We start from the raw sequence: 27890 nt of genomic DNA, 5'->3' as shown, positions 1-27890 counted from the left end.
AGCACTGTTTCTTGATGCTGCAGTGTGGCTTTCAGATGGCAGTGCCATTTCTCCAAGACATCAGGAGTGAGGCACTAAGGCTCAGTCACTGCTGAGCATATTGGCTTCCATCACCATTCCCAGAACCCAGAGGAGAAACAGGAATCGGAGACACTCAGATACTGATTGTTTAGGTCATGGACTTATTTCATGAAGGTAAGTTGAGTCTCTTGGGAGGCTAGGGCAGGATGTAGGGAATGGGACACAGCCCTAGAATGCACAAAACGGATGCTGGAGTGCACCCAGGCCTCTAAGTAGGCAGAGACCAATATCCTATCTACTTTAGGCTCGTGAGCCATTTGTCTTTCTGTTTATCACATATGTTGTGCAAGGCAAGTAGATTAGATAGCTTCTAAAAATTCTCCCCAATTGAATTTCATGAATGTAGATTGGGAGAAGAATCTCAAGCTTGTTAGGGAAACAGTCAGAAGTATTTCTTTATTTACTTATTTTTGTGCCAGTATGGAGCTTGAACTGAAGACCCGAGCGCTATGCCTTTAACTTTTTCATTCAAGGCTGGTACTCTGGCATTTAAGCCACATCTCAGCTTCTGGCTTTTTGCTGGTTCACTGGATTTAAGAATCCTACAGGAAGTGGCGCTGTAGCTCAAGTGGTAGAGCGCTCACCTTGAGCTGAAGAGCTGAAGGACAGCACCCAGGCCCAGAGTTCAAGCCCCACGACCGACAAAAAAAAAAAAAAAAAAAAAGTATTGTCTTTATGCCGGGCGCTGGTGGCTCACGCCTGTAATCCTAGCTACTCAGGAGGCTGAGATCTGAGGATCGCGGTTCAAAGCCAGCCCGGGCAGGAGAGACCGTGAGACTCCTATCTCCAATAAACCACCAGAAAACCGGAAGTGGCGCTGTAGCTCAAGTGGTAGAGCGCTCGCCTTGAGCTGAAGAGCTGAGGGACAGCGCCCAGGCCCAGAGTTCAAGCCCCACGACCGACAAAAAAAAAAAAAAAAAAGAATCCTACAGTTTTCTGCCTGGGCTAGCTTTGAACCTCAATACTCAGGTCTCAACCTCCTAACTAACAAATATTACAGGCATGAGCTACCAGCATCAGCTGAAAAGTTCTATTTTATTTTTGAAAATTAGGCCAGGATAACCCCAGTTTGGGGTGGGGTGAGGGAAGAAGTTATAACTTTTCAATAGAAAGAAAATAAAAAGAGAGAAATAAAAACAAAACCTATTGCTATCTGTATTTAGGTCTCACAGTTCAGTCCCGAATCATAATTCACATAACAGCGAAACTCATTTGCCAAGTTCCGGGTGTGTTTTGGAATAAACTTGCACATCTTCACTCCCAGGAGCTCTGCGGCCTGTCCTTCCATGGTGGCACCTGAGGAGACCAGATCAAGTGAACCCAAAATGCCAGACACCAACCAGAGTTGGAAGCCAGCTCTAGGCTACAAGTCTGAGAGTATTAGCTGACAATACCATAACACATACAGTACAAGTGGCCCATTCTATATATTTCCACTTTCCCTTTTTAAAATTGCCTCCTTGTCATTTCTGTTTTAGTTAATAAATAATTCCCCATGCCAGGCACCAGTAGCTCCTAGCTACTCAGGAGTCAGAGATCTGTGGATATAAGTTTGAAGCCTGGGCAGGAAAGTCTAAGGGATTGTCATCTCCAGTGAATTACCCAGAAGCTAGAAGGAGAGGTGTGGCTAAAGTGGTAGAACACCAGCCAGTTCAGAGGGGCTGGGAAGGTGGCTCAGTGGTAGAGTGCTTGTCATCTCCCACTGCTACCTCCCTGCCTCAGGAGTGGATGAAGTACAATGCTCAAACTCCTTTAGACTAAGTGGATACTGTTAATTGGGGTCTGAGCACTTAAAAAAAAAAAGGGTGGGAAGGTGGCTCAGTGGTAAGAGTGCTTGCCTTGCATGCATGAGGCCTTGGGTTCGATTCCTCAGCACCACATAAGCAGAAAAAAAAAGCCGGAAGTGGCACTGTGGCTCTAGTGGTAGAGTGCTAGCCTTGAACTGAAGAGCTGAGGGGCAGTGCCCAAGGCCCAGAGTTCAGGCCTCACAACTGACCAAAACAAAGACTAGGATGTAGCTCAGTGGCAAATCACTTGCCACTGTACAAGTACAACATGCTGGGTTCAATCCCCAGTACCAGGAAAGAAAAAACAAAACAAAATACATAAAAAAAAAAAAAAAAGCTCCAGGCTAAGTTCTGATTGGCTTACATTTGTAATCCTAGCTACTTTCAAGGCAGACATGAGGAGTATCCTGTTTCCAGGCTACAAAGTCCAGGAGACCTCCAACTAGATAGATTTCAAGCCCCAGGCCCAGCGCGCGCGCGCGCGCGCGCGCGCGCACACACACACACACACACACACACACACACACACACACACACACACCACACACACACACACACACCACACACACACGAGGAAGAATAACTGAATTACTTACGGACACATAATAAGTAATGGTGGAATTAGGACGTGACTCCTAAGAACTCTTGCAACTCTTCAAGCCAAGGACTTGCCCTTCACTGCCCTTGCTTTTGTGAGAAGAGAAAGGCGGCACATACCTGTGCACAGGAGGACTTTGCCCCGTGTCAGGTACTGGATGGTTTCTGAGGTCTTCTTGAGGCATTCTTCAGAAAGATATGGAGGATCCGCCACAACAATATCAAAACTGTGTGCAGCAATTTTTTCAGGCAAATCCAGTGGATGATTATAATCATAGAAGATAAATTCCTCCCCATACATGGCAAATCTTCTGTCGTATTCAAAGATATACACAGAGAAGTCTTGTCTGTGCAGTGCTCTGAGTTTCTGGTACACGCTGGGTGCACTCACACAGGCTATTCTAGAATACAGAATGCATGCAGTGTGAAAGACAGTTAATGATGCTAGACAAGGACTTCATGTGAATATGCCAAAATGCCTGTGCTCAGACCTTAAAGAAAGGAACAGCACTGGGTGCTGTAATCCTAGCTACTCAGTAGGTTGACATCTGAGGATCATGATTTGAAATCTGTGACACGCTTATCTCCAACTGCCAAAAAAAATACCACAAGTGGAGCTGTGGTGCAAGTGGAAGAGTACTAGCCTTGAGCACAAAAGCCAGGGACACTGTCCAGGCCCTGAGTTCAAGTCCCAGTATGGGCACTTAAAAAAAAAAAGGAACAACTCAAGCTCATAATCAGTAAAGTTGCTTTTTTGTTTTGTTTTTGTTGTTTGTTTTTTTGGTCATGGGGCTTGAACTCTGGGCCTGGGCACTGTTCTTCAGCTCTTCAGCTCAAGGCTAGCACTCTACCACTTGAGCCACAGCTCCACTTCTGGTTTTCTGGTGGTTTATTGGAGATAAGAGTCTCATTGACTTTTCCTACCAGGGCTGGCTTTGAACCATGATCCTCAGATCTCAGCTTCCTGAGTAGTTAAGATTACAGGCCTGAGCCACAGCACCGAGTATAAACAGTAAACTTTTAAGAGGAAATTTTATATGGCCTCACTTGTAAGGAATTTGCTATTTAAAAAATCTGTAGCTCATAACTTTGAGGTATGAAAGAATAAATATACTTTTGCAGGGGAAAAAAACATTAAAAGCATCAGGAACATATTATGACAAAAGTGACCCAAAGCCCAAATTCACCTATTATTTTCATGTTTAATCTTTAATATTTACTTCAAATACTTTTAGTCCAAACTAATTGTTTTGAGGTCATTTTGTAACATTCATGATCCCAAACATTCAAAGACTCCAAGTAACTTCCTAAATGATTCAACTTATCCAAAAAGATAACAGTGGGATTTGATCTTGCTACTGACAAGCTGCTATGAATGTTTGAATCGGTTTTTTTTGTGTCCGGTCGTGGGCCTGAACTCTGGGCCTGGGCGCTGTCCCTCAGCTCTTCAGTTCAAGGAGAGCACTCTACCACTTGAGCCACAGTGCCACTTCCGGCTTTTTTCTTTTTGCTTATGTGGTGCTGAGGAATTGAACCCAGGGCCTCATGCATGCAAGGCAAGCGCTCTACCACTGAGCCACCTTCCCAGCCCTGTTTGAATCGTTTTTTGTGAAATGAAATTAGTCTTGTGCATGTGTATATGTGTGTGGTACTGAACCCAGAGTGTTACACATCTACCACTGAGTTATATCCCAGCCTAACTAATCTGTGTTTATTTCAGTCAGTCTACAGATTATGAATGGGTGATGTCCAAGAGTTAGCTTTTAAAGCCAACTCTTTAGAAAACTAGCTGATACCTAAATACTGAATTGGTTAAATGTGATGCGTCAATTTCTTTTTCTTTTTTCTTTTCTTTTTTTTTCTAGTCCTAGGGCTTGAACTCAGGACATGGACACTGTCCCTGAGCTTCTTTTGCTCAAGGCTAGTGCTCTACCACTTGAGCCACAGCACAACTTCCGGCTTTTCTGTTTATGTGGTACTGAGGAATCAAACCCAGGGCTTTATGCTTGCTAGGCAAGTGCTCTAACACTAAGCCACATTTGCAGCCACATGGCACATCAATTTCTTTTTTTTTTTTTTTTTTTTTTGGGTCCGGTCGTGGGGCCTGAACTCTGGGCCTGGGCGCTGTCCCTCAGCTCTTCAGCTCAAGGCTAGCGCTCTACCACTTGAGCCACAGCGCCACTTCCGGCTTTTTTCTTTTTGCTTATGTGGTGCTGAGGAATCGAACCCAGGGCCTCGAGCATGCAAGGCAAGCGCTCTACCACTGAGCCATCTTCCCAGCCCCGGCACATCAATTTCAATGGAATGTTTTGTGACCACTCTACAAAGACTGAAGCAGCCCTTGTGTACTGATCTAAAACAAGCTCTAGGATCTATTCAAGGAATGGAGAACAGTAAACTATGGGTTTTTTGTTTGTTTTCTGTGAAAAAGTTTCACTATATAGCCCAGGCTACAGAACTTATAACCTTCCTGCTCAGCCTTTTCAATGCTGGGATTACAAATATATGTTGCCATGCCTGCAACATTAAACATATTTTCATGGGTGTGGGACTCCTGGAGACCTGGGGTCTAAAACATTGTTTCAGAAGGTTCCCAAGAGCCAGGGTCCTTTGTAAGGGCCTAGAGGATCTAGAAACAATGGGAGAAACCTCTCAATTCCCCTTCTCATTTTTATATTTTTGTATGTTCTTAAATTGTCATCAAAAAAAGGACTTAAGCCAGTTGCCAATAGCTCATGCTTATAATCCTAGCTACTCAGGGGGTGGAGATCTATGGATTGTGGTTTGAACCCAGCCAAGTCTTGAGACTCTTATCTCCAATTAACCAGAAAAAAAGAAAAATAAGTGGAACTATAGCTCAAGTGATAGAGTGTGACCCTTGAGTGAAAAGGCTCAGGGACAACACCCAGTTCCTAAGTTCAAGCCCCAGGAACCACACACACACACACACACACACACACACACACACACACACACACACACACACACACACACACACACACACACACACACACACACACACACACACACACACACACACACACACACACACACACACACACACACACACACACACACACACAATTTTAAAATTAAATTCAGTATTTAAAATGTGAAAAATGTGTTTCTTAACAGACAGTTATGTCCCTGCTTTGAAGCGGCTCACCTCTTGGAGAAGATAAAGCTTGGTTGGGTCACATAATATATCTAGGGGAAAAGCACATGTCCTGGTTCTGGCTGGCTGTGGGACATGGCTCTTCCTACAGCATCTCTGCACTGGACTCGAGGGAGACTGGAGGAAGCCCAGTGACCTTAGAACTATGTTGGAAGAGAAAAATAAGCACAAGTATAACCAAGGTTATATGGACACAAAGGAAATCTTCTGGTAAAGGAGAAAGACAAGATCTGAGAGCTTGCCTCAACAGACCTCCCTGAGAACTCCTAAAGGTTGCATTGATGCAGGGTAATGGACGATGATACAAGAAGGAATGAGAACCCGCAGGGAATGGAGGTCATCTAGTAGCAGTAGTCAGAGGGACTGTGTGAAAACCCAGCAAGCCTACGGGTGATGATCTGAAGGTGTCAGAAACCTACTACTACTTTGAGGCGTGAGCACAGATGCAATGATGAAAACACCTATGACAGGAGAACACATACACTAGGGAGGAGAGGCTTCCAAGGCCCTAATACAAATGAGAGGAAAAGAATATGTGAGGCTGGGAATGTGGCTTAGTGGAAGAGTGCTTGCCTAGCATGCATGAAGCCCTGGGTTCAATTCCTCAGTACCACATACACAGAAAAAGCCAGAAGTGTAACTAAGGCTCAAGTGGTAGAGTGCTAGCCTTTGAGCAAAAGAAGCTCAGGAACAGTGCCCAAGCCCTGAATTCAAGCCCCAGGATTGGTGAAAGAAAGAAAGAAAGAAAAAGAAAGAAAGAAAGAAAGAAAGAAAGAAAAGAAAGAAAGAAAGAAAGAAAGAAAGAAAGAAAGAAAGAAAGAAAAAAGGGAGGGAGGGAGGGAGGGAAGGAAGGGAAGGAAGGGAAGGAAGGAAGGAAGGAAGGAAGGAAGGAAGGAAGGAAGGAAGGAAGGAAGGAAGGAAGGAAGGAAGGAAGAGGCTGTGGAAACACTGTTCCTATAATTTAGATCTTTGCTTTTCCTTTGAGTCAGGTCTTATTCTATATAATCCAGGCTAGCCTGGAACATGCCATATAGAGCTCTTTATCCTCCTGCCTCGGCCTTTCCAATGCTGGCACCATACCCAGTTTGGATCTCGAATGTTCCCAAAGGCCTATGTTTAAAGGCTTGGTCTTCATCCTGTAGCACTTATGGGAGGTGGTGGATCCTTTATGAGGCGGAGCCTAGCGGAAGGAAGTTCGGTCTTTGGAGGAGTGCCCTCAAGAGACATTAGAACCCCAGACCCTTCTCTTTCTTTTTGCTTCCCAGTCACCGTGAGATGAGTCCCTCCCTCTGCCACACACGCCTGCTATGATATGCCACAAGCCCAAAACAACAGGGCCAACTGACCAGGGACTGAAAGCCCCAAATCCAAGTCAAAATACCTTTACTCCTTTGAAGGTGACTTATCTCAGCTATTTGCTACAGTAACAGAATTTCACACGGTAAGAAAAATCTAATGAACAGCATCAAAAAAGAAAATGAATAGAAAATGAAAAAGAATAACAACTTAAGGCTTCTAATTAAAGGTGCTACATTGAACACACATACATTTCCTTCAAGGAAGTCAACAAAGTTAAAAATAAAAAAAGGTAAAAATGCATTTTACTTTGTTGTTTAGGCATAAACAACAAAAGATAGCACAGGGAATGGGGCGGGAGAACAGAGCCGCCACACTTAAGAAGTTGAAAAGTCAGCAGGTGGGTGGTAATTAAACCAAAGAAAACTAAATCTGGCATTGGCAGCAGGAGAGCTGAGCTGTTCCTGGCTGACATCACAGCATTCCCAAAGGCCCAAGATGCCACAGACCCAGGAAACTCAAGACACAGAGGTGAAGGGTGCTAAAAACAGGAGAATTTGTTGAAAGGTCTATTTAAGAAGTAGTTCCTTCCCAGGATCCTCTTCCATACCCTGCATTTGATACATCTGTCTCCATTACTGGCTCTTTTCCTGGTCTCTGATTATTATTATTATTATCATCATCATCATCCTGTGGGGCACAGTTCATATTCACAGAATGAAGGGGAAAAGTCTCAACTATAAAGAAAATTTACATAGCTCCAACAACATAAATCCTGTCTTAAACAAAACTAATATAGAACCTAGGGGCACACAGCAGAAAATACACATACCATGGGCTCATGGCAATCCAAAAAACACAACCCACAGAAACCCCTTTAACTGTGGTTTTGTTATGGGTTCAGTTACCTGTAATCAGTTATTGTTCATCTCTTCCTGTGCCAAGAAAAAAAGTAATTTAATTTTTTTAAAAAAAGGAGATGGGGTTGGGAAGGTGGCTCAGTGGTAGAGTGCTTGCCTTGCATGCATGAAGCCCTGGGTTCCATTCTTCAGCACCACATAAGCCGAAAAAGCTGGAAGTGGCACTGTGGCTCAAGTGGTAGAGTGCTAGCCTTGAGCTGAAGAGCTGAGGGACAGTGCTTAAGCTCAAAGTTCAGGCCCCACAACCAGGAAAAAAAATTTTTTTAAAGGAGATAGGATCTGCCAGGTGCTAGTGGTTCAGTGGTTCATGCCTATAATGCTACCTACTCAGGAGACTGAGATCTGCAGATTGAGGTTCAAAAGCTAGCCTGAACAGAAAAGTCCAGGAGACTCTGACTTTTCTCTTTAACCAACAAAAAGCTGGTTGTGGAGGTATAGCTCAATCATCAAGCCTGATGATTGGGCTTTCTTTCTTTCTTTTTTTTTTGTCGGTCATGGGGCTTGAACTCTGGGCTTGGGTGCTGTCCTTGCACTCTTCAGCTCAAGGTGATCACTCTACCACTTGGCCACAGTGCCACTTCCGGTTTTCTAGTGGTTTATTGGAGATAAGAGTCTCATGGACTTTCCTGCCCGGGCTGGCTTTGAACCGTAGTCCTCAGATCTTAGCCTCCTAAGTAGCTAGGATTACAGGTGTGAGCCACCAGCACCCAGCTGATGATTGGGCTTTCACATCACTGTGAGAGACGTGGCTTCCTTAAACTAATTTAGAGTAGATGAAAGGAGAAAGGGAATGTGAATCTCACCTGCCACCTTCCCCAGCAGCAGTAATGGCTTCCTGTGCAAGCCGCAAGGCTGTTTCCTGGCTGTACCAGAACTGGCTCAACTGCTGCAAGAAAGGGACAGGATGACATCATCTTAGAATCCATGTAAGCGCTGGTCTTTGAATTTATGCTGACTATCCTAGCATGCATAGATTGAACTTATTAATGTTGCAACTTCATTTTTCTTTGACAGAACCTTGTATCACTGCAAGCTGACATAGAAAGGAATAGACACACTGAGTATCAGTGGTACCATCAACCCCAGTAAACAAGGGTACACATACAGGAGATGACCCATCAGTCAGGCAGTGAGGTAGCCAGCCCTTTGCCTCCATCTCTTGACCTACAGGTACCTTTGATTTATGTGTTTACAATGACTGCTTTTCCTCAGGGCTGTTGTTTTTCATCCTGCTCCTCTTTCATGCCAATGGATGCTTTTCTTTAAAATTCTAGGGATCCTTAATGATATATCCTTTTTTTAAATACTAATTTTGTTGTATTGTTATTATAAAATGATGTACAGAGGGATTACGATTTCTTGTCAGGTAATGAGTACAATTTTTATTTTTATTTGTTTTGGTCAGTCACGGGGCTTGAACTCTGGGCTTGGGCGATGAGTACAATTCTTTCTGAGCAGTGTCACCCCATCCTTAGTTCTCTCCTAGTTTTTCCCTCCTGTCCCTGGCCTCAAGTTGGATAGTTCATTTTAAACATAGTGTCTAGTGAGTGCAACTGCTGCAGTTGTTCACCCTTTGTGCCTCCATTTCTGTGGCTATATTCATATTCACAAATTAAGGATGACTTGAGTGTGAAACAAAGGCAGACCTCTGTGATCTAGAGGCCGTTATGTAACAGGCCTCTTTGTCCCCAGAAGAGAAAGGCCTGAGGAGCTGCATCCATTATGCCCAATGGCTCCATGGTAGAGTGCTTGCCTTGCATGAGGAAACCCTGGCTTTTTATTCCAGCAGCACCACAAAATGAAAAGGAGAAAAAAGAAAATCTGCTGGGCAATGGTGGCTCACACTTATAATCTAGCTACTCAGGAGGCTGATATCTGAAGATTGTGATTAGAAACCAGCTTAGTACAAAATTCTAATCTCCAATTCGCCACCAAAAAAGCAGGAAGTGGCCTTGTGGCTCAAGTTTTAGAGCACAGCCTCGAACAAAAAAGCCAAGAGAGAACATAAGGCCCTGAGTTCAAGCCCCATTACCAGCAAATGAGTAAACACACATACACACATGTGTTACCAACACACACACACACACACACACACACACACACACACACACACACACACACACACACACACACACACACACACACACACAAATTGGTCCACTGTGAATCTGCTGACCCAAAATGTCTATCAACTGATGTTTTACTAAACAAAACATGGTAAGTATCCATATGCTACACTATTACAAGACAGAAGTAGAGCTGGGCACCAGTGGCTCACACTTGTAATCCTAGCAACTCAGGAGGTTTAAAGGTAGTCCAGGAAGGAAAGGCTGTGAAACTCTTATCTTCAATACACCACTAGAAAACTGGAAATGGCACTGTGGCTCAAGTGGTAGAGCACTTGCCTTGAGCTGAAGAGCTGAGGGACAGCACCCAACAGAGTTCAAGCCCCATGACTGACCAAAAAAAAACAAACAAAAAAACCCATAAGCTATAGGATCCCATTTATATGAAATATCCAGAATAGGCAGTTCTATGTAGAGGGAAAGGAGATTGGGACTAGCAAGGGCTGGGAGGATCAGGAAGTTAGGAGACCATAGAAAAGAACCTAGGGTTTTTTCCTGGCTTTTGGTGGTTAATTAGAGATAACTGTCTCACAGACTTTCCTGCCCAGGTGGCTTCAAACCACGACTTCAGATCTCAGCCTCCTGTGTAGCTAGGATTATAGACATGAGCCACTAGCAGGAAAAGATTTATTAGTGCGTAGTTTTCAAAAGAGTAAATTGGCTAAATATGTATATTTTTGAGAATCAAACTGAGCACAAAATATAAATACAGCAAAAGCAGAATGAGTATATAAAAGCTTCCTTCCATTTAGGAAGTGACAGAGCAAAACAGGCCTGCCACTGAGAAATTATCATAGACAAACTTCAAATCCTATCTGCTTCTCAACTGTGTTCTTCAAAAAGCATTTTTTGTTGTTGTTGGTTGTGTGGCTTAAACTCAGGGCCTAGTCTTTGTCCCTGAGCCTCTTTATACTCTAGGCCAGCATGCTAGAGACCACTTGAGCCACAGTGCGGCTGCTTTTGAGTGGTTAACTGGAGATAAAAGTGTCTCGTGGGGACTTTTCTGCTCACACTGGTTTTGAACCACAATTCTCAGATCTCAGCCTCCTGAGCAGCTAGGATTACAGGCTTAGGCTACATGTGCCTGGCTCAAAAAAACTTTTTCTTTTTCTTTTTGTGCCAGTAACAGGGCTTGAACTCAGGGCCTGAGCACTGTCCCTTAACTTTTTCACACAAGACTAGTACTCTACTACTTGAGCCACCTTTACGCCTCGCATTTTATTGGTTAATTAGAGTTAAGAATCTCATGGAATTTCACCCTGGACTGGCTTCAAACTGTGATCCTCAGATCTCAGCCTCCTGATAGCAAGGATTATAGGCATGAACCATGGCACCCAGACCCCAATAGCCAGAGTTTCCCAAAACTCATTTTTGTCTTTTTCAATTCCTACTTTTATATTTACTAACAAAATATAATTATAGCGGGGTGCTGGTGGTTCATCCTAGCTACTTAGGTAGCTGAGATCTGAAGATCATGGTTCAAAACTAGCCTAAGCAGAGAAGTTGGTGAGACTCTTACCTCCAATTAAACACTAGAAAACTGGAAGTAGAGTTGTGGCCCAGAGTGGCAGAGTGCTAGCCTTGAGCAAAAAGAGCTCAGGGACAGTGCCCAGGCCCTGAGTTCAAGCCCGATGACTGACAAAAAATAAATTAAAAATTAAATATATATTAAAATATATAAGCCAGGTGCCAGGGGCTCACACTTGTAATTCTAGCTACTCAGGAGGCTGAGATCTAAGGACTGTGTTTTGAAGCCAGCCTAGGCAGAAAAGTCTGAGACTCTTATCTCCAATAAACTACTCAGAAAAATCCAGAAGTGGTGCAGTGGCTCAAGTGGTAGAGTGCTATCTTTGAGCACAAAGAGGCTCAGGGACAGTGCCAGGCTCTGGGTTCAAGCCCCAGGCCCTCAAAAATTAAAATTAAAAAAAATATGTACATACACACACACACACACACACACATATATAATATACACTATAAATAATTAGCATCTTAACTCATCATTAATCTTTCATTACATGTTAAAGTGCAGTGACCTGCCCCCCCATCCCTACCTAATGAAGTGATATATTTTTCTTTTTCTACCAGGATTGTTGAACTCTATTTGAAACCAATAGGGTATACTGCTGTCCAAGAACAAAGCATGATTTTTTAAAAATTTTTTTTTTGGGTCCGGTCGTGGGGCCTGAACTCTGGGCCTGGGCGCTGTCCCTCAGCTCTTCAGCTCAAGGCTAGCACTCTACCACTTGAGCCACAGCGCCACTTCTGGCTTTTTTTCTTTTTGCTTATGTGGTGCTGAGGAATTGAACCCAGGGCCTCAGGCATGCAAGGCAAGCGCTCTACCACTGAGCCACCTCCCCAGCCCACAAAGCATGATTTTGTGTTGGACATAATGACAGTCCCTTATCTGCAAAGCCCTATTTCTAGTCACATTCCAGCTTATCAAAACCAGGAGACCCACATTCACACAAACTTCAGTGACCAGGGGCTATGTTTTGTCTTCACTCCCCATACATCCTTCAGCTCCTGAATGGCAGGTGACAGAGATTAATATCAGGGGAGAATGAAGACAAGCACTGGCCTTGGCACACAAAAGGCTTCACTCCAATACTATCCAATGGATGTGGACTGCATTTACTTACCCAGTTCTCATCTATTATTCCAATATTGTATTTGTCTTCCTCACATGGTTCACTGTGTTGCTTCTGCTCAGCATAAAATTCCTGGAGAGCTGCTAAGGCGTGGGAAGAAAGCTGGGGGGTATCCTCATCTTCTGAATCACTCATCTCACCAAGTACAGGTCACCTGCAACCTGCAGGTCAAGGAGTAGATGGATATGTTGAGGGGACTTGTTTCCCCTTCCCATCAAATAGCAAGGAAAAAGTTGAGCTCACAGGAAATGAACTCTGCACAGAAAACATACATATTGAAAACTTCTGGGATCCAATACCTATAAGAGGCTTCTACTGAACAGTTCAACAGATGCAGGCTTTCCCTATATGTTCAGTTTTCACAAAGGTCATTTTCATATTTGTTATTTATTACATGAGGAAATACTCACCATAAATGTCTAAAAAAAAAACAATTTGGGCTGGGAAGGTGGCTCAGTAGTAGAGCGCTCGCCTTGCATGCATAAGGCCCTGGGTTCGATTCCTCAGCACCACATAAGAAAAAAGAAAAAAGCCGGGAGTGGCACTGTGGCTCAAGTGATAGAGCACTAGCCTTGAGCTGAAGAGCTGAGGGACGGAGCCCAGGCCCAGAGTTCAGGACCCATGACCAGACCCAAAAAATAAATAAGTAAATAAATAAAAATAAAACAATTTGCTTCTTTCTGGTACCCTGATGGCCCCGTGCAGACACTTCATAGTTAATTCTCTAAACAGGGTCTTATTATGTGTTCAAGCCACTAGAACAATGTCTCATGGGTGTCAGTGGTAGATATAAAGGATCAAGTCAAAAGGGAAGTATGCAAAAAGAATAAACAGATGGAGAGACAAAAGGAAGGTGTTTCTGCAGGCAGTGATGGTCAGGCACAATCATCTCTTTTTGTGGTTCTACCTGCCACACTGCAAAGTGAAGGCCCAGTCCTTTAGTTTGTCAAGTATGCCAAGCATCCGAACAACAACTAGAAGTACAAGAGAGTCCCACAACCACACTCATATTCAATCATTTGCTAGAAAGAGAGCTAGTGAAAACAATTATTCTCCTACATCTTTTTTTTTCGGGGGGGGGGGGGGCGGTTAGTTGTAGGGCTTGAACTCTGGGCCTGAGCGCTCTCCCGGAGCGTTTTAGCTCAAGGCTAGTGCTCTACCACTTGAGCCACAGTGCCACTCCAGTTTTCTGGTAGTTAATTGGAGATAAGAGTCTCAGGGACTTTCCTGCCTTGGCTGGCTTTGAACTACAATCCTCATATCTCAGCCTCCTGAGTAGCTAGGATTACAGGCGTGAGCCACCAGCGCACAGCTTCTCCTACATTTTTTATGGAGAGAAGACAAATGAGAACTAGCCAAAAGAGGAGATGTAGAAATCTATGAGGTTCCCCAGGCATTTGGTATCCAAATATCCATGGGCAACCATATTCATGGACCACTACCCAACGAGAAGCTCCCCTGAGTCTCTGTCCAACTTTCACTGAGCGTTCATTCTGTCATATTTCTTTTCTAATACACTTTCCTACCACTTTTACTATGTTTGTGTCTTGTCTGAATTCTTTTTCCTGATGTAAGAATCTGAGGCTTATTTAGATGCCCTAAATTTCTGGTAACATATTTGGTATACTGGCCAGGAAGTTAAGGATTAAGTACATCTTTTTCTGACTTGGGTTCATATAGACAATTTGTGTTTAGAGATCACCACCCAGGAGCTAGGACAAAGGTCAGACATCTCTTTACTTGAAGTCAAATTACTTTTACCACACAGGTACCAAACACATTTCTAAACCAGCAGTTATCTAAGAGTAGAAAAACAGCCTCTAAATTTGCTTTCTAAAAACATTACATCCACTGGGTGCCAATGGCTTATGTTTAATGCCTACTTACTCAGGAGGCTGAGATCTGAGGATACTGGTTCAAAGCTGGCCCAGGCAGACAAATCTATATATAATAATCTATCTATAATAATCTATAATTATAAATAATCAATATTATTTAAATAATAATAAGTAATAAATTAAATAATAAATTAAATTATAATTATATAAGTATATAATTATAAATTAAATTAAATAATGAATATTATTTAAATAATATTTATTATATTTTAAGTAGGTACACAAAGGAGTTACCATTCAACAAAGCAGTTTATGAATACAATGTGTTTTGGTCAATGTCACCTCCTTTCAACACTTTCATACTTCCCTCTCCAAGACTCCAATTTAACAGAAAAATTTAAAAAGTTGGAACTGTAACTGTGGCTCCCATGGAGGAGTGCCTGCATTGAGCAGGAAGCTAAGTATTAGTACCTAGATCCTAAGTTCAAGTCCCAGTACCAGCACAAAAAAACAAAATCAAATTTTTAAAAATGCATATAAGCTGGGCACCAGTGGCTCACACCTGTAATCCTAGCTACGTAGGACGCTGAGATCTGAGGATCATGGTTCAAAGCCAGCCCAGGCAGGAAAGTCTGTGAAACTCTTATCTCCAATAAACCACTCTGAAAACCGGAAGTGATACTGTGGCTCAAGCGGTAGAGTGCTCACCTTGAGCTGAAGAGCTGAGGGACAGTGCCCAAGCTCAGAGTTCAAGCCCCACAACCGACCCCCCCCCCCAAAAAAAAATGCTTATAAATGAAATGCATATAAATGAACAAAGAATCATAAAGGTCATTGGAAGATTCCTCCTGCTGGAAGGACTGTGTGGGTACAAGCCTGGACAAGCACCTGAAAGCAAAAAGGACTAGAATTATGGCTTAAGTGACAGAGTGCTGGCCTAGCAAATGAAAGGCCCTGAGTTCAAACTCCAGTACTGCCAATAAATAAAGATAATGAAAAAAAATGATCTGAGTAATAAATTAGACAAAGCTGAAGAGCACAAGAGTAATCAAGGTGTGAAATTGCTATTGAACAAATCATGTAGTTTGGAAAGTATGGAAGAAGCCTTCTGTGGTACAGATGATAGATGGAGAAATTGCAATATCCTTTAGAAGTAGGTAACCTGAAGAGTGAAGAGGATGAATGCTAGTCAAAGAAATGGGAGAGGAAAAAAGATTTTCAAAAGTCAACACTCACGTCTATAATCCTTGCTATTCAGGAGGCTGAAATCTGAGGATTGAGGTTTGAAGCCAGCCCACTCAGGAAAGTTTCTGTGAGACTTATCTCCAATAAATTACTCAAAAAAGCTGTAAGTGATGCTGTGGCTTAAGGACAACACTCAGGCCTGAGTTCAAGCACCAGTACTGGCAAAAAAAAAAAAAAAAAGCTAAAGAATAAAGAGAAGGCATGAACAGCCTCTAGAGAAGAAAAAAAAATGGTGACAGGTGAAGCTGTACTTACACTGACTGCCAACTTTTCATCAGCAACACTGGTATTAGTAGGCAATGCGGTAGCATCTTCAACATTCAGAGAAAATTATTTTGAACCTAAATTTTAAACTATCAGTATTTAAATGATGCTTAAATAAAGACATCTTCAAGCCTTTCAAGCTTTTAGAAAATTGACCTGCTAAAATTTTTATGAAAAAGTGACTCAAAGCTGTATCCCATATGAAAAAAAAGGGGGCGGAAAGGGGGTGGTAAGAAGATAATGAGATTCAAGGTGTGGGGGGGAAGGGAAAAATTCAAAGCATGAAAATGGAGGAAGAGCAAGTAATGGCCTGAGCTTCCTAGTTATCAGAGAGGTAAAAGAAGAGACTCAGGAGAGTTTTCAGAAGGGAAGGTGATAGCTATAAAGCACAGAATTGAGGAAATACCCAAGGATGACTTGGATATTTTTAATTGATTTGATTATATATGATAAGGAAGAGAAGGAAGAGGAAGAAGGAAAGAATTCTGAAGTAGGAAAGATACAAACTACCTCCTAGAATAAGAAAAGTGATCTTATGTGGACTTAAAGAAATTGCCAGCACTGGTGGCACAAGCCTGTAATCCTACCTATTCAGGAGGCTGAGATCTAAGGATCACAGTTCTAAACCAGCACAGGAAAGAAAGTCAGTAAGACTCATTATCTTCAATTAGCCACCAGAAAGCCAGAAGTGGAGCTGTGGCTCAAAGTGGTAAGGTACTAGCCTTGAACAAAAGAGCTTAGGGACAGCACCCAGGCCTTGAGTTCAAGTGCATGACAAAAAAAAGAAGAGGAAGAAGAGGAAGAGGAAGAAGAAGAAAAAGGAGGAGGAGGAGGAGGAAGGAGGAGGAAGAGGAGGAGGAGGAAGAAGAAGGAGGAGGAGGAGGAAGGAGGAGGAGGAGGAGGAAGAGGAAGAAGAGGAGGAGGAGGAGGAGAAGAAGAAATATTCCTTAGTTATTTGATTTTGGATTCTGAAAATAAAAAGTTAGTGAAGTTTCAGGTAGTAAATCAAATCCAGGAGAAAGATGTATGGAAAGAAATCAAGGCACTGGTACTCCTTGTTTGACCTTATATTTGACCTCTCCCTCAAAACTGTTAGTATGTCCTACTCCATTTTGACTTAACAACCTTCATCTTAGGTCCTCAGCCCTTTTCCTGAAATTTGGTGGCCAGACCAGGCCTGGCCACAATTATTTAACTCCCACCCCCGTGCCAATAGCCTCCATCTACAGCAGCAGAATGCTTTTAGCCCAGACCTAACCTCAACTGTTGAAACCTCACCCTGGCTACATGCTATCTTTGGCTCTAGCTGCAACTGCAGAGTATTCCCTGCCCCTAGTATAAAGATACCCCTCTGCACAAAGACAAGCGATGTGTCCAGTCTGAAAGGCACAGCCTTGTCAGCTTGCGGACAATAAACTTTGCTGTATGTGACTTGGTATCCACGTGGTCTCTGGGCTAGAGCTTTCAAAAATCACCAGAGATTAAGTAATGGTGAACACAAAAAACAATCATGTACAAACTTGAGTGCTCCATCAGGAGATACCCTGGTTTGTTTTTTTTTTTGTCGGTCATGGGGCTTGAACTCTGGGCCTGGGTGCTGTCCCTCAGCTCTTCAGCTCAAGGCGAGCGCTCTACCACTTGAGCTACAGCGCCACTTCCGGTTTTCTAGTGGTTTATTGGAGATAGGAGTCTCATGGTCTTTCCTGCCCGGGCTGGCTTTGAACCGCGATTCTCAGATCTCAGCCTCCTGAGTAGCTAGGATTACAGGCGTGAGCCACCGGCGCCCGGCGATACCCTGTTTTTAAGAGAGAGAAAGATGGGCTCTAGTGAAAAGATTTAATGTAGGAAACAGAAGAAATGTTTAGAAAAAAAATTAGAAGAAATATTTTGTTACCTTCAAAGAGATACAAAAGGAGCTTGGAAATATTAGGGGGAAAAGACCACTCAATTTTGGTCTTTTGGTATCATTTCATTTATTCATTTTTTGTCAGTCATGGGGCTTAAACTCATGGCCCAGGCACTGTCCCTGAGCTCTTTTGCTTAAGACTAGTGCTTTACCACTTTGAGCCACAGTACCACTTCTGTTTTTGAGTAGTTAATTGGAGATAAAAGTTTCACAGAGCCTTTTCTGCCTGGTTGGCTTCAAACCATGATCATCAGATGTCAGCCTCCTGAATAGCTAGGATTACAGGCATGAGCCACCGGCTCCCCGGCTTCATTTTATTTTATTATCTATTTATTTATTTATTTACTTATTTATTTTTTATCAGTCATGGGGCCTGAACTCTAGACCTGGGTGCTGTCCCTCAGCTCTTCAGCTCAAGGTTAGCTTTCTACCACTTGAGCCACAGCACCACTTCCAGCTTTTTCTGCTTATGTGGTGCTGAGGAATCAAACTCAGGGCCTCATTCATGCAAGGCAAGTACTCTCCCACTAAGTCACCTTCCCAGCACTCATTTTTTTAACTTCCAATTTTTATTGGAAATTTTGGTATCCTTTTTACTCTTTAATTTCCAATTCAATAGAAGCAAGGCACTGGTGGTTTACACCTTAATCCTAGCTACTCTGGAGACTGAGATCTGAGGATCATGGTTCAAAGCCAGACTGGACAGAAAAGTCTTTGAGACTCTATCTCCAATTAAGCACCAAAAAAGCTGGAAGTGAAGCTGTGGTGCAAGTGATAGAGGGACAGCCTTGAGCAAAACAAGCTCAGGGACAGAGCCCAAGCCCTGTGTTCAAGCCCCAGAAGCAGTACAAAAAGTTTTTGCTTCAAACACAAAGTCATAGGATCATCTGCACAGATGCTACAGAATGCAGTGACTAAATTCAATATCTGCCTGTGGTAAAAACTGAGCAAACTTGATGGAACCTTGGTCCTACTAACTGACAGCTATAAAAACTGATAGATTGGGATTGGGAATGGGGAAGATTACTTGCATGGCAAGTGCAAGGCCCTGAGTCTGGTCCTCGGCTGATATGTTGAGTACAAATTCTCAGGCCAAAGTATTAACTGGGAAGAAGCAGGGGTCAAGGAAGAGAAACAGACTGAGTGAAGGAGATGCAAGCTAACTTCAGAGAAAAGCTCAAAAATTTCATAAGATGGTTGGAGTGGTCTGAGATCTAGTGATTTTTGGAGAGAGAGAGAGAGAGAGAGAGAGAGAGAGAGAGAATTCAGGGCCTGAGCACTCTCTTAGCTTTATTGTTTAGGGCTGGCATCCTACCACTCGACCCACACCTCTACTTCTGGCTTTTTGCTGGTTAATTGGAGATGAGTCTCCTAGATTCATCTCCCGAGGCTAGCTTTGAACTACTGTCCTCAGACCTCAGCCTCTCAAATAGCTAGGATGATAGGCATGAGCCACTGGCACCTGGCTCAAGGCAGTATTTTTGAGAAATCTCTTTCAGATTGTTTAAGCACATTTTCCCATGTAAGATATGCAGACACTTAGTCTTTGGAGACATTGATGGTATCACCCTCATCTGGTGAGCTTTTATCCTATGATAAGATATAGGGATAAAAGAACAAAACTTCTTATAGCTGGTCCACGAGACAGGACAGAAACTCAAGGTGAATGACAGGTTATGGATTAAGAGCAAGATGATCTACCATCTCTTGTTCCCATAAAGGTCCCTATTACTATTTCAACCAAGGTATAGAACTTGAATCTGAAAAAGGGTATCTAAGCTAGGCACTGGTGGCTCACCCCTGTAATCTAGCTCTCAGGAGGCTGAGATCTCAGGATCACAGTTTGAAGCCAGCTCTGGCAGGAAAGTGTGTGAAACTCTAATCTCTAATTAACTACCAAAAAGCCAGCAGTGGAGCTATGGCTCAAGTGGTAGAGCACCAGCCTTGAGCAAGAAGTACAGGGACAGGCTGGGAAGTTGGCTCAGTGGTAGAGCACTTGCCTTGCATGCCTGAGGCCCTGGGTTTGATTCCTCAGCACCACATAAGCAAAAAGAAAAAAGCCGGAAGTGGCGCTGTGGCTCAAGTGGTAGGGCACTAGCCTTGAGCTGAAGAGCTGAGGGACAGCGCTCAGGCCCAGCGTTCAGGCCCCATGACCGGACCAAAAAAAAAAAAAAAAAGTACAGGGACAGTGCCCAGGTTTGAGTTCAAGCCCCAGGACCAGCACATGCACAAAAAAGTAATTCTCAGACTGAATTTTAACTTGTTGGAGGGCATATTTTTGTATTCCTATAAATATGCTTGAGATTTATAGTGGCACAGAGTTGAACAATTTGATTCATTTAAATTTTCTTTTAAGACAGGCAGGAAGAGAGTATTAATTAGCATATCACTAATCACCACTACTATGGGGCATTCACCAATATCCCATAAATTGTGAAGTTCTCTAGTCTCGCTGGTGGACCTAGCACTGAATGAGGTCTGTAATGCTTGAACTCTGGGCCTGGGCGCTGTCCCTCAGCTCTTCAGCTCAAGGCTAGCGCTCTACCACTTGAGGCACAGCACCACTTCCGGTTTTCTGGTGGTTTATTGGAGATGAGTCTCACAGACTTTCCTACCCGGGCTGATTTTGCACTGTGATCCTCAGATCTCAGCCTACGGAGTAGCTAGGATTACAGGCGTCAGCCACCAGCAAGCGCCCAGCTTCCGGTGGCTTCTTGAGAAGGCCCCTCTGCATATCTCTGGTACTTTGTATGTGTGTGTGTCCTGGTGCTAGGCTTGAACTCAGTGCCTAGGTGCTATGCCTGAGCTTTTTTCCTCAAGATTGGTGCTCTATCACTTGAGTCACAGTGCTACTTCTGTGGCTCAAGTGGTGGTTAATTGGAGATGAGTCTCACAGCCTTTCTATGACCCTTACATCTCAGCCATCTGAGTAGCTAGGCTTACAGACATGAGCCTGTAATAGCCTGAATAGCCTGACTGGCTATGCCTTTTTAAACTTTAAATTCACATCACTATTTTATCACTTTTTATCTCCTGTGTATGAGTATGTGTGTGTGCATACTGAACTGGGGCTTCAACTCAGTACCTGGGCGCTGTCCCTTAGCTTTTTTACTTAAAACTGGTGCACCACCACTTTCACCACAGCTCCACTTCTGGGTCTTTTGCTGGTTAGTCAGAGTATCATGACCTTCTCAACCCCAGCTGGCCTCAAACCACAATCCTCAGATTTCAGCCTTCTGGGTAGCTAGGATTTTAGCTTGAGCCACTAGTGCCTGGCCTTTTTTTTTTTTTTTTTTTTTTTTTGGTTGTGGGGCTTGAACTCTGGGCCTGGGTGCTGTCCCTGCACTCTTCAGCTCAAGGTGAGCACTTTACCACTTGAGCCACAGCACCACTTCTGGTTTTCTGGTGGTTAACTGGAGATAAGAGTTTCATGGACTTTCCTGTCGGGGCTGGCTTTGAACCACAATCCTCAGATCTCAGTCTCTTGAGTAGCTAGGATTATAGGAGTGAGCCACTGGTGCCTGGCCTTTTTTAATTTTTTTTAATACAAAATCTTGCTATGTAGCCAGCCTGGCCCAGAATTCCTGACTCTTGCTTTAGCCTCCCAAGTACTAGGATTACAGGTGTTCCCCAATAATTGAAGTCAGACTGGTGAAATTTGTGAGAGATAGTCAAATCCAAAAGGAGATTGAAAGTGCTTCTATATTATTTATATATTCTATTTTATTTACCTAACCATGAACATTATGTGGTTCATACAGTTGTTCTCATGGGAGAACCAGGAGTCATTTTACTCCTTAGGGAAATATACGGCAGTGGGGTGATTTTGGCTGGCACAGTTAGTGAGGGTGCTACTCGCAACCAGAAGGTAGACAGTAGGGATGTTGATGAACTTCGTCAAATTCACAGGACAGCCTTCCATGACAAAGAATAACCAAGTCTGCTATGTTCACAGACACATGAAATAATCATGATGCTGTGTGCCCTCTATTAGGAGTACCATGGGATCACAGTAAAGAGCTTGCAAAGAGAAAAGAGCAGATGCTACTGTAACTTTGCCTGAGGACAGGAAGAATAAGGTTTAGAGATAAAACAGCTTAAGCAAGAGGGCAGACAGTCATTAGTAGATGCCTACAGGGCTCTAGTTAGCCTCTATTTGAGTACAATTTATCAGTTTCCACACATCAAACCTACTTAAAGCAAAACTGGATAAATGCACACAATTCTGTACCTTCTCCAAAAAATTTGGGTCAATATAACCAGGCGCTGGTGGCTCACCTCTGTAATTGTAGCTATTCAGGAGGCTGAGATCAGAGGATGATGATTCAAAACCAGTCTGAGCAGAAAAGTCTGTAAGAGTCTTATCTCCAATTAACCCCCAAAAAGCTGGTAGTGCAGCTGTGGCTCAAGTGGTAAAGTGCTAGCCTTGAGCAGAAAAGGCTAAGGAAGAACGTCATCCTTGAGTTTTGAGGTATTGCTCTAGCACTGCTCTGCATATATCTCTGTGTGTGTGCATGCGTGTGCTCACACACATACACACACACTAAATAAAGTAAATAACAAATAAAATGTAAATCAAAACAGTGTGACCCAACTGAAAGAGCATAACCTAAGATTCATCTCAGAGGAAGGAAAAAGGTACCCTCTGTGAATGGAGCAAAATGGTCCAGATTCCTCCAAGAAATTATTCTACCCTTAACCCAACTTCCAGAAAAAAGGAATATATCTTGCATTTTCATTATTTTTTCCTTTTTTGCTGGTACCCGAGTTTGAATTCAGGGCCTCTTGTCCTGAATTCAAGGCCTGCTTGGCTGGCACTCTATCATTTGAGTGATGCCTCCAGCCTAGCCTTTTGCTGGCTAATTAAAGACAGGAGTTACAGAGGCATTACTGCTGGGGTTAGCTTTGAATCCTGATCTTCCAGATCTCAGCCTCCTGAGTATCTAGGATTACAGGTGTGAACTGCCTATAATCCACATTTTATATAAATATTTGTGTAATATGGGTTCTTCTATGAATAATCCTTTTACAATATACTTTTTCTAAGTAAAGTGTTTTTAAGTTTAACTATATTAGAAAAATTAGCACTTTCATCATTCTTTTTAACTAACAAATAATATTCTGCTATACAGGCCATGTTTTGTTTTGTTTGATTTTACCTCTTTTCTTGCCTATTATAAATAATACTGCTTTGGAGATAGACCCAAATACAATAGTAGCAGGGGACTTTAATACCCCACGCTCACCAAAGGACAGGTCAACCAACAGAGGATAAGCAAAGAAGCCTCTGAACTAAATGATACTATATCCCCTAGTTTTCCACCCAACAAAAACCCAATACATGTGCTTCTCTGCAACCCATGGGACTTTCTCCAAAATAGAGCATATCATAGTTCACACAAAGAATCTAAACAAATACAAGAGGACTGACATGATCCCGTATGTTCTATCTGACCATAGTAAAATCAAACTAGTTTTCAACACAAAGCATTCTGCAGAAATTACTCAAATACATGGAAGGTGAGCAGCACACTACTGAATAATACCTGGGTCAATGAACAAATTAAAGAAGAAAATAGTAAGTTCCTACAATTCAAGGAAAATGAAAATACATCACAACAGAACCTCTGGGACACAGCAAAAGCAGTCTTAAGAGCAAGTTCATTGCTCTGAGTGTATACATCAAGAAAATAGAAGCAGCTCAAGTACATAATCTCATGATGCAAATAAAACTGTTAGAAAAGCAAGAAAAAAAATTGAACCTAAAGTTACTAGATGGAGTGACATAACAAAGGGCAGAAATTAACAAGATAGAGATTAAAAACTATAAAATTAATGAAACAAAAATCTGGATTTTTGAAAAAAAATCAATAAAATTGAGAGACCTTTGCAAGATTAACCAAAAAAAGAAGAGAGGAGACCCAAATCAATAAGAACAGGGATGCCACAGGAAAAATTACAACAAACACCCAAGACATCAAATTATCATAAAGAACTATTTCCAGAATCTATACTCACTAAAGAAGGAAAACCTAGCAGAAATGGACAAATTTCTAGAGAAATACAAATTGCCCAAACTGAACCAAGAAGCAATAAATCAACTAAATAAGACAATAACTTACAATGAGATAAAGGAAGCAATTAAAAGTCTTCCAATAAGGAAAATCCCAAGTCTGGACAGATTCACCATGGAATTCTACAAGACTTTTAAAGAGGAACTAATACCCATACTCCTCAAGCTCTTCCATGAAATAGAAGCAGAGGGAGCAATCCCAAATTCATTCTATGAAGCCAATATCACACCCAGAAGAGGTACAAATGGCAAAGAAACCCATGAGGAGGGGCTGGGAAGGTGGCTCAGTGGTAGAGTGCTTGTCTTGCATGCATGAGGCCCTGCGTTTGATTCCTCAGCACCACATAAGCAAAAAGAAAAAAGCCGGAAGTGGCGCTGTGGCTCAAGTGGTAGAATGCTAGTCTTGAGCTGAAGAGCTGAGGGACAGCGCCCAGGCCCAGAGTTCAGGTCCCACAACCAGACCCCAAAAAAAGAAACGCATGAGGAAATGTTCATCATCCCTGGCCATAAAGGGAATGCAAATAAAAACAACTCCTTACCCCAGTCAGAATGGCCTATATCCTAAATTCAAATGACAAATGCTGGCTGGAATGCAAAGAGGAACCCTACTGCACTGCTGGTAGGAATGTACACTAATACAACCACTCTGGAAAGCAATCTGGAAGGTCCTCAGAAAATTAAACATAGACCGTCTATACAATCTAGCCATACCACTCCTAGGCATCTACCCTGAGCAACAGGAACCAAGAGACAAGGACACATGCACCTCCATATTCATTGCAGCACTGTTCACAATAGCCAAGATATGGAAACAACCCAGATGCCCCACTACAGATGAATGGCTCCATAAATTGTGGTATCTATATACAATGAAATATAACACAGCTATTAGAAAGAACAAAATAATGGAATAATGGCGTTCGCAGGGAAATGGATGGAACTAGAACAAATCATGTTGAGCAAGGTAAGCCAAGATCAGAGAGACAAATGGTATGTGGTCTCCCTGATACACAGATGTTAAGACAAAGTAAACAGGACTCAAGAAACAACGGACTTCTTCTTAATCTGTCATATTGTTTTTAGAATACTCCATGTTGTTGACCTCAAATATGGTATATACATGTGCACATATGAGGGAAGCTAGGAGGAGGGAGCAGAATCAGAGGGAAACAGGGGAAAAAATACAGCAGAGGGGTCCATCAGCTGTACTGGACATTGATGAAAGTGACCTAAGCAACTCAAGTGCATTGATGGGAGGGTGGGAATGAGAGAGAAAAAGGGAACAGCAAAAGGAAAGAAATGTATGTATCACCCAATTTGGAAGAAATTGTTGTATTGTCAAAGTCTGTAGCATTAACAAGCTTTATAGACCTTAATAATGACAATTCACCTTGTGAAGGTTAAAATGTGTTTGTGACTTTAGCTAAGTATCAACTATCCCACAATAATTGTAAAATTTATGTAATCACTAAATCTCAATAAAGAAATTTTTAAAAAATGAGATGTGATGAGAATTGTTTCAAATAAAAATTTTATGTAGTTTCACAAATAAGTGTGATGTTTATTACAGTTTTTGGTAGTTATACTTACTACTGTTGCATAGAATTGATACTGTATATTTGTGTATACTGAGTATAATGTATGCTGTTGTAGTCACATGCTAAAATGACTACTGTTTTACTTTTTTTTTTTTTTTTGTCGGTTGTGGGGCTTGAACTCTGGGCCTGGGCGCTGTCCCTGAGCTCTCCAGATCAAGGCAAGCACTCTACCGCTTGAACCACAGCGCCACTTCTGGTTTTCTAGTGTTTTATTAGAGATAAGAGTCTCACAGAGTTTCCTGCTCGGGCTGGCTTTGAACCTCGATCCTCAGATCTCAGTCTCCTGAGTAGCTAGGATTACAGGCATGAGCCATGGGCACCCGGCCTGTTTTACTTTTTTATCTGTTACTGTGTTAGAAAAAAAAAAAAAAAAGAATGGAGCAAAGATGGGCTGGGAAGTTCGCTCAGTAGTAGAGTGCTTGCCTCGCATGCATGAGGCCCTGGGTTCAATTCCTCAGCACTACATAAGCAGAAAAATGCCGGAAGTGGCGCTGTGGCTCAAGTGTGGTAGGGTGCTAGCCTTGAGCTGAAGAGCTGAGGGACAGCACCCAGGCCCTGGGGTCAGCCCCCATGACCCAGAAAAAAAAAAAAATGGAGCAAGGAAACCTGTTGGGGCTGAATTTTTGCTGGGTGGAAGGCAGAAGGAGTGATAGAGGGGTGTAATTGATTGTAATACAGTGTAAACTTGTATATAAACTTCCCATATAATTAATATAAGCTAATAAAAGTACTAAATAATAATACTGCCTTGGGCTGGGAAAGTGGCCTAGTGGTACAGTGCTTGCCTAGCATGCATGAAGCCCTGGGTTCAATTCCTCAGTACCACATCAACAGAAAATGCCAGAAGTGAGCTCTCAGATTGCCAGGAACTGCTGACTGCGCCGGTGCTGGTACCTGGGTCCTGTGGATCAGGTCTGTTTCCAGAGGCCTCCATGCAAGCTGGAGCACTGACCTGACCTCTTCACAGATGGAAGGAGAGACACATCCCTGGGCTGACTTGTCAGGTTCTTGGACTGAGTGATAACTGATAGTGCAGGAGAATCCTTGTCCCCAGGCTCTGGGTAATGAATTTCTGATTTTATCACCCACTGCTTAATTTTCCCTGTGGTTGAACTTCATGTATATGAAATCCTACCGTATGTATGTATACTTTCATACCTAGCTTATTTCACTCAATGGAATTATTATTTGGGGGAGAGGGAGGTTGAGTCAAGTCTCATTATGTAGCTCAGGCCAGCCTTGAACTTGCCTCAGCCACTTGAGTACTGGAATTATAGAACACGAAGCTTAGAGATTTATGTGTATTTTGTGTGCATATGAATTGCTCCTTATTGCTGAGTTGTATTCTATTGCATGGCTATGGCACAGCTTATTGCTTCTGTTAATAAACATTTTGGTTATTACCAAAAAAATAAAAAATAAAGTTGGAGTGACACTGTGGCTCAAGTGGTAGAGTGCTAGCCTTAAGCACAGAGAGTCTCAGGAACAGTGTCCAGGCCCTGAGTTCAAGCCCCAGGCCTGGCTAATTAATTAATTAATAATACTGCTGAACATTCAGGTGTGAATTTTGCGGAGGTAGCTTCCTTGTCATCCAAGTCCCTTCCACTCATTTTCTGAAATTAGACTTATCCTGTCCTGTCACTGTTAAAAGAACCACATGTAAAATTTACAAGAAAAGCAAACCAAAAGAATAAAGTGGACAGCTGTGGTATGTACATCCCCTCGAGGTCACAAGTTCTTTCCTAATCTTGCAAGCGGCCTCTTTCCTGCCTGCCGGGTCCCACCCCAGGCAGGGCCCCCTGTGACCAGGCAGGACGCCGTAACTCACCAGTGCCAGCACGAGGTCCTGTGCATGGCCAGGCTGCCACCTGCCACCGAAAAGCAGCAAGCAGCCCTCACCAGGCCCCGTCACTGGATGGGTGGGGTCAAACCTGGGAAGCCCGCGGCGCAGTGCGCGGGAGGCCCGGCCGCGGCCCCAGCCTGGCAGGGGCAGGTAAACTGCTTGCCTCCGGTCGCCCTCTCTCCCCGGCCTCGCGCGCGCGGCCCGGCGCGCCGCCCGGGTCCACCGCCCCACCACACGCCACACACCCAGCATACCGCCAACCCAGGATGCCGCTTCCAACCTCCCAACCACTACACCCGGGGAAGCAACCCTATAAACGACTACAAAACCCTCAGCGCGCGACCCGCACTCCCTCCCGCACGGCCCACTCACCAACCACGCGTGCGCGACTGAGAGCCCCGCGAGCAAGCCGCTGAGGGGCGGGGCCTAGGCATGGCCCGCGCAAGCGCGGATGAGGGCGGGCCAAGCGGGCCGCCTCCTACTCCTACTC

General features: G+C 43.2%; 1 protein-coding gene across 2 annotated transcripts; it reads right to left on the bottom strand.

The window, feature by feature from the left end:
• Positions 1–1097: 1097 nt before the first annotated feature.
• Positions 1098–27832, bottom strand: Eef1akmt1 (EEF1A lysine methyltransferase 1). Of its 2 annotated transcripts, none has more exons than XM_070003135.1 (5): positions 27773–27832; positions 12625–12794; positions 8660–8742; positions 2586–2866; positions 1098–1377 (listed from the first exon to the last, which is right to left on the bottom strand). In XM_070003135.1, exons 2-5 carry the CDS (start codon positions 12766–12768, stop codon positions 1241–1243), a joined length of 645 nt encoding a protein of 214 aa, XP_069859236.1. In that variant the 5' UTR covers positions 12769–12794; positions 27773–27832; the 3' UTR covers positions 1098–1240. The 2 variants fall into 2 exon arrangements, with proteins under 2 accessions (XP_069859236.1, XP_069859237.1); XM_070003136.1 differs by lacking the exon at positions 27773–27832 and adding an exon at positions 27386–27401.
• Between the last annotated feature and the right edge of the window lie 58 nt (positions 27833–27890).

The sequence above is a fragment of the Dipodomys merriami genome, unplaced genomic scaffold (genome assembly GCF_024711535.1).
Source record: "Dipodomys merriami isolate MVZ:Mamm:240054 unplaced genomic scaffold, mDipMer1.0.p SCAF_6, whole genome shotgun sequence".
Taxonomy (NCBI): domain Eukaryota; kingdom Metazoa; phylum Chordata; class Mammalia; order Rodentia; family Heteromyidae; genus Dipodomys; species Dipodomys merriami.
This window is presented reverse-complemented; position numbering and strand designations above follow the sequence as displayed.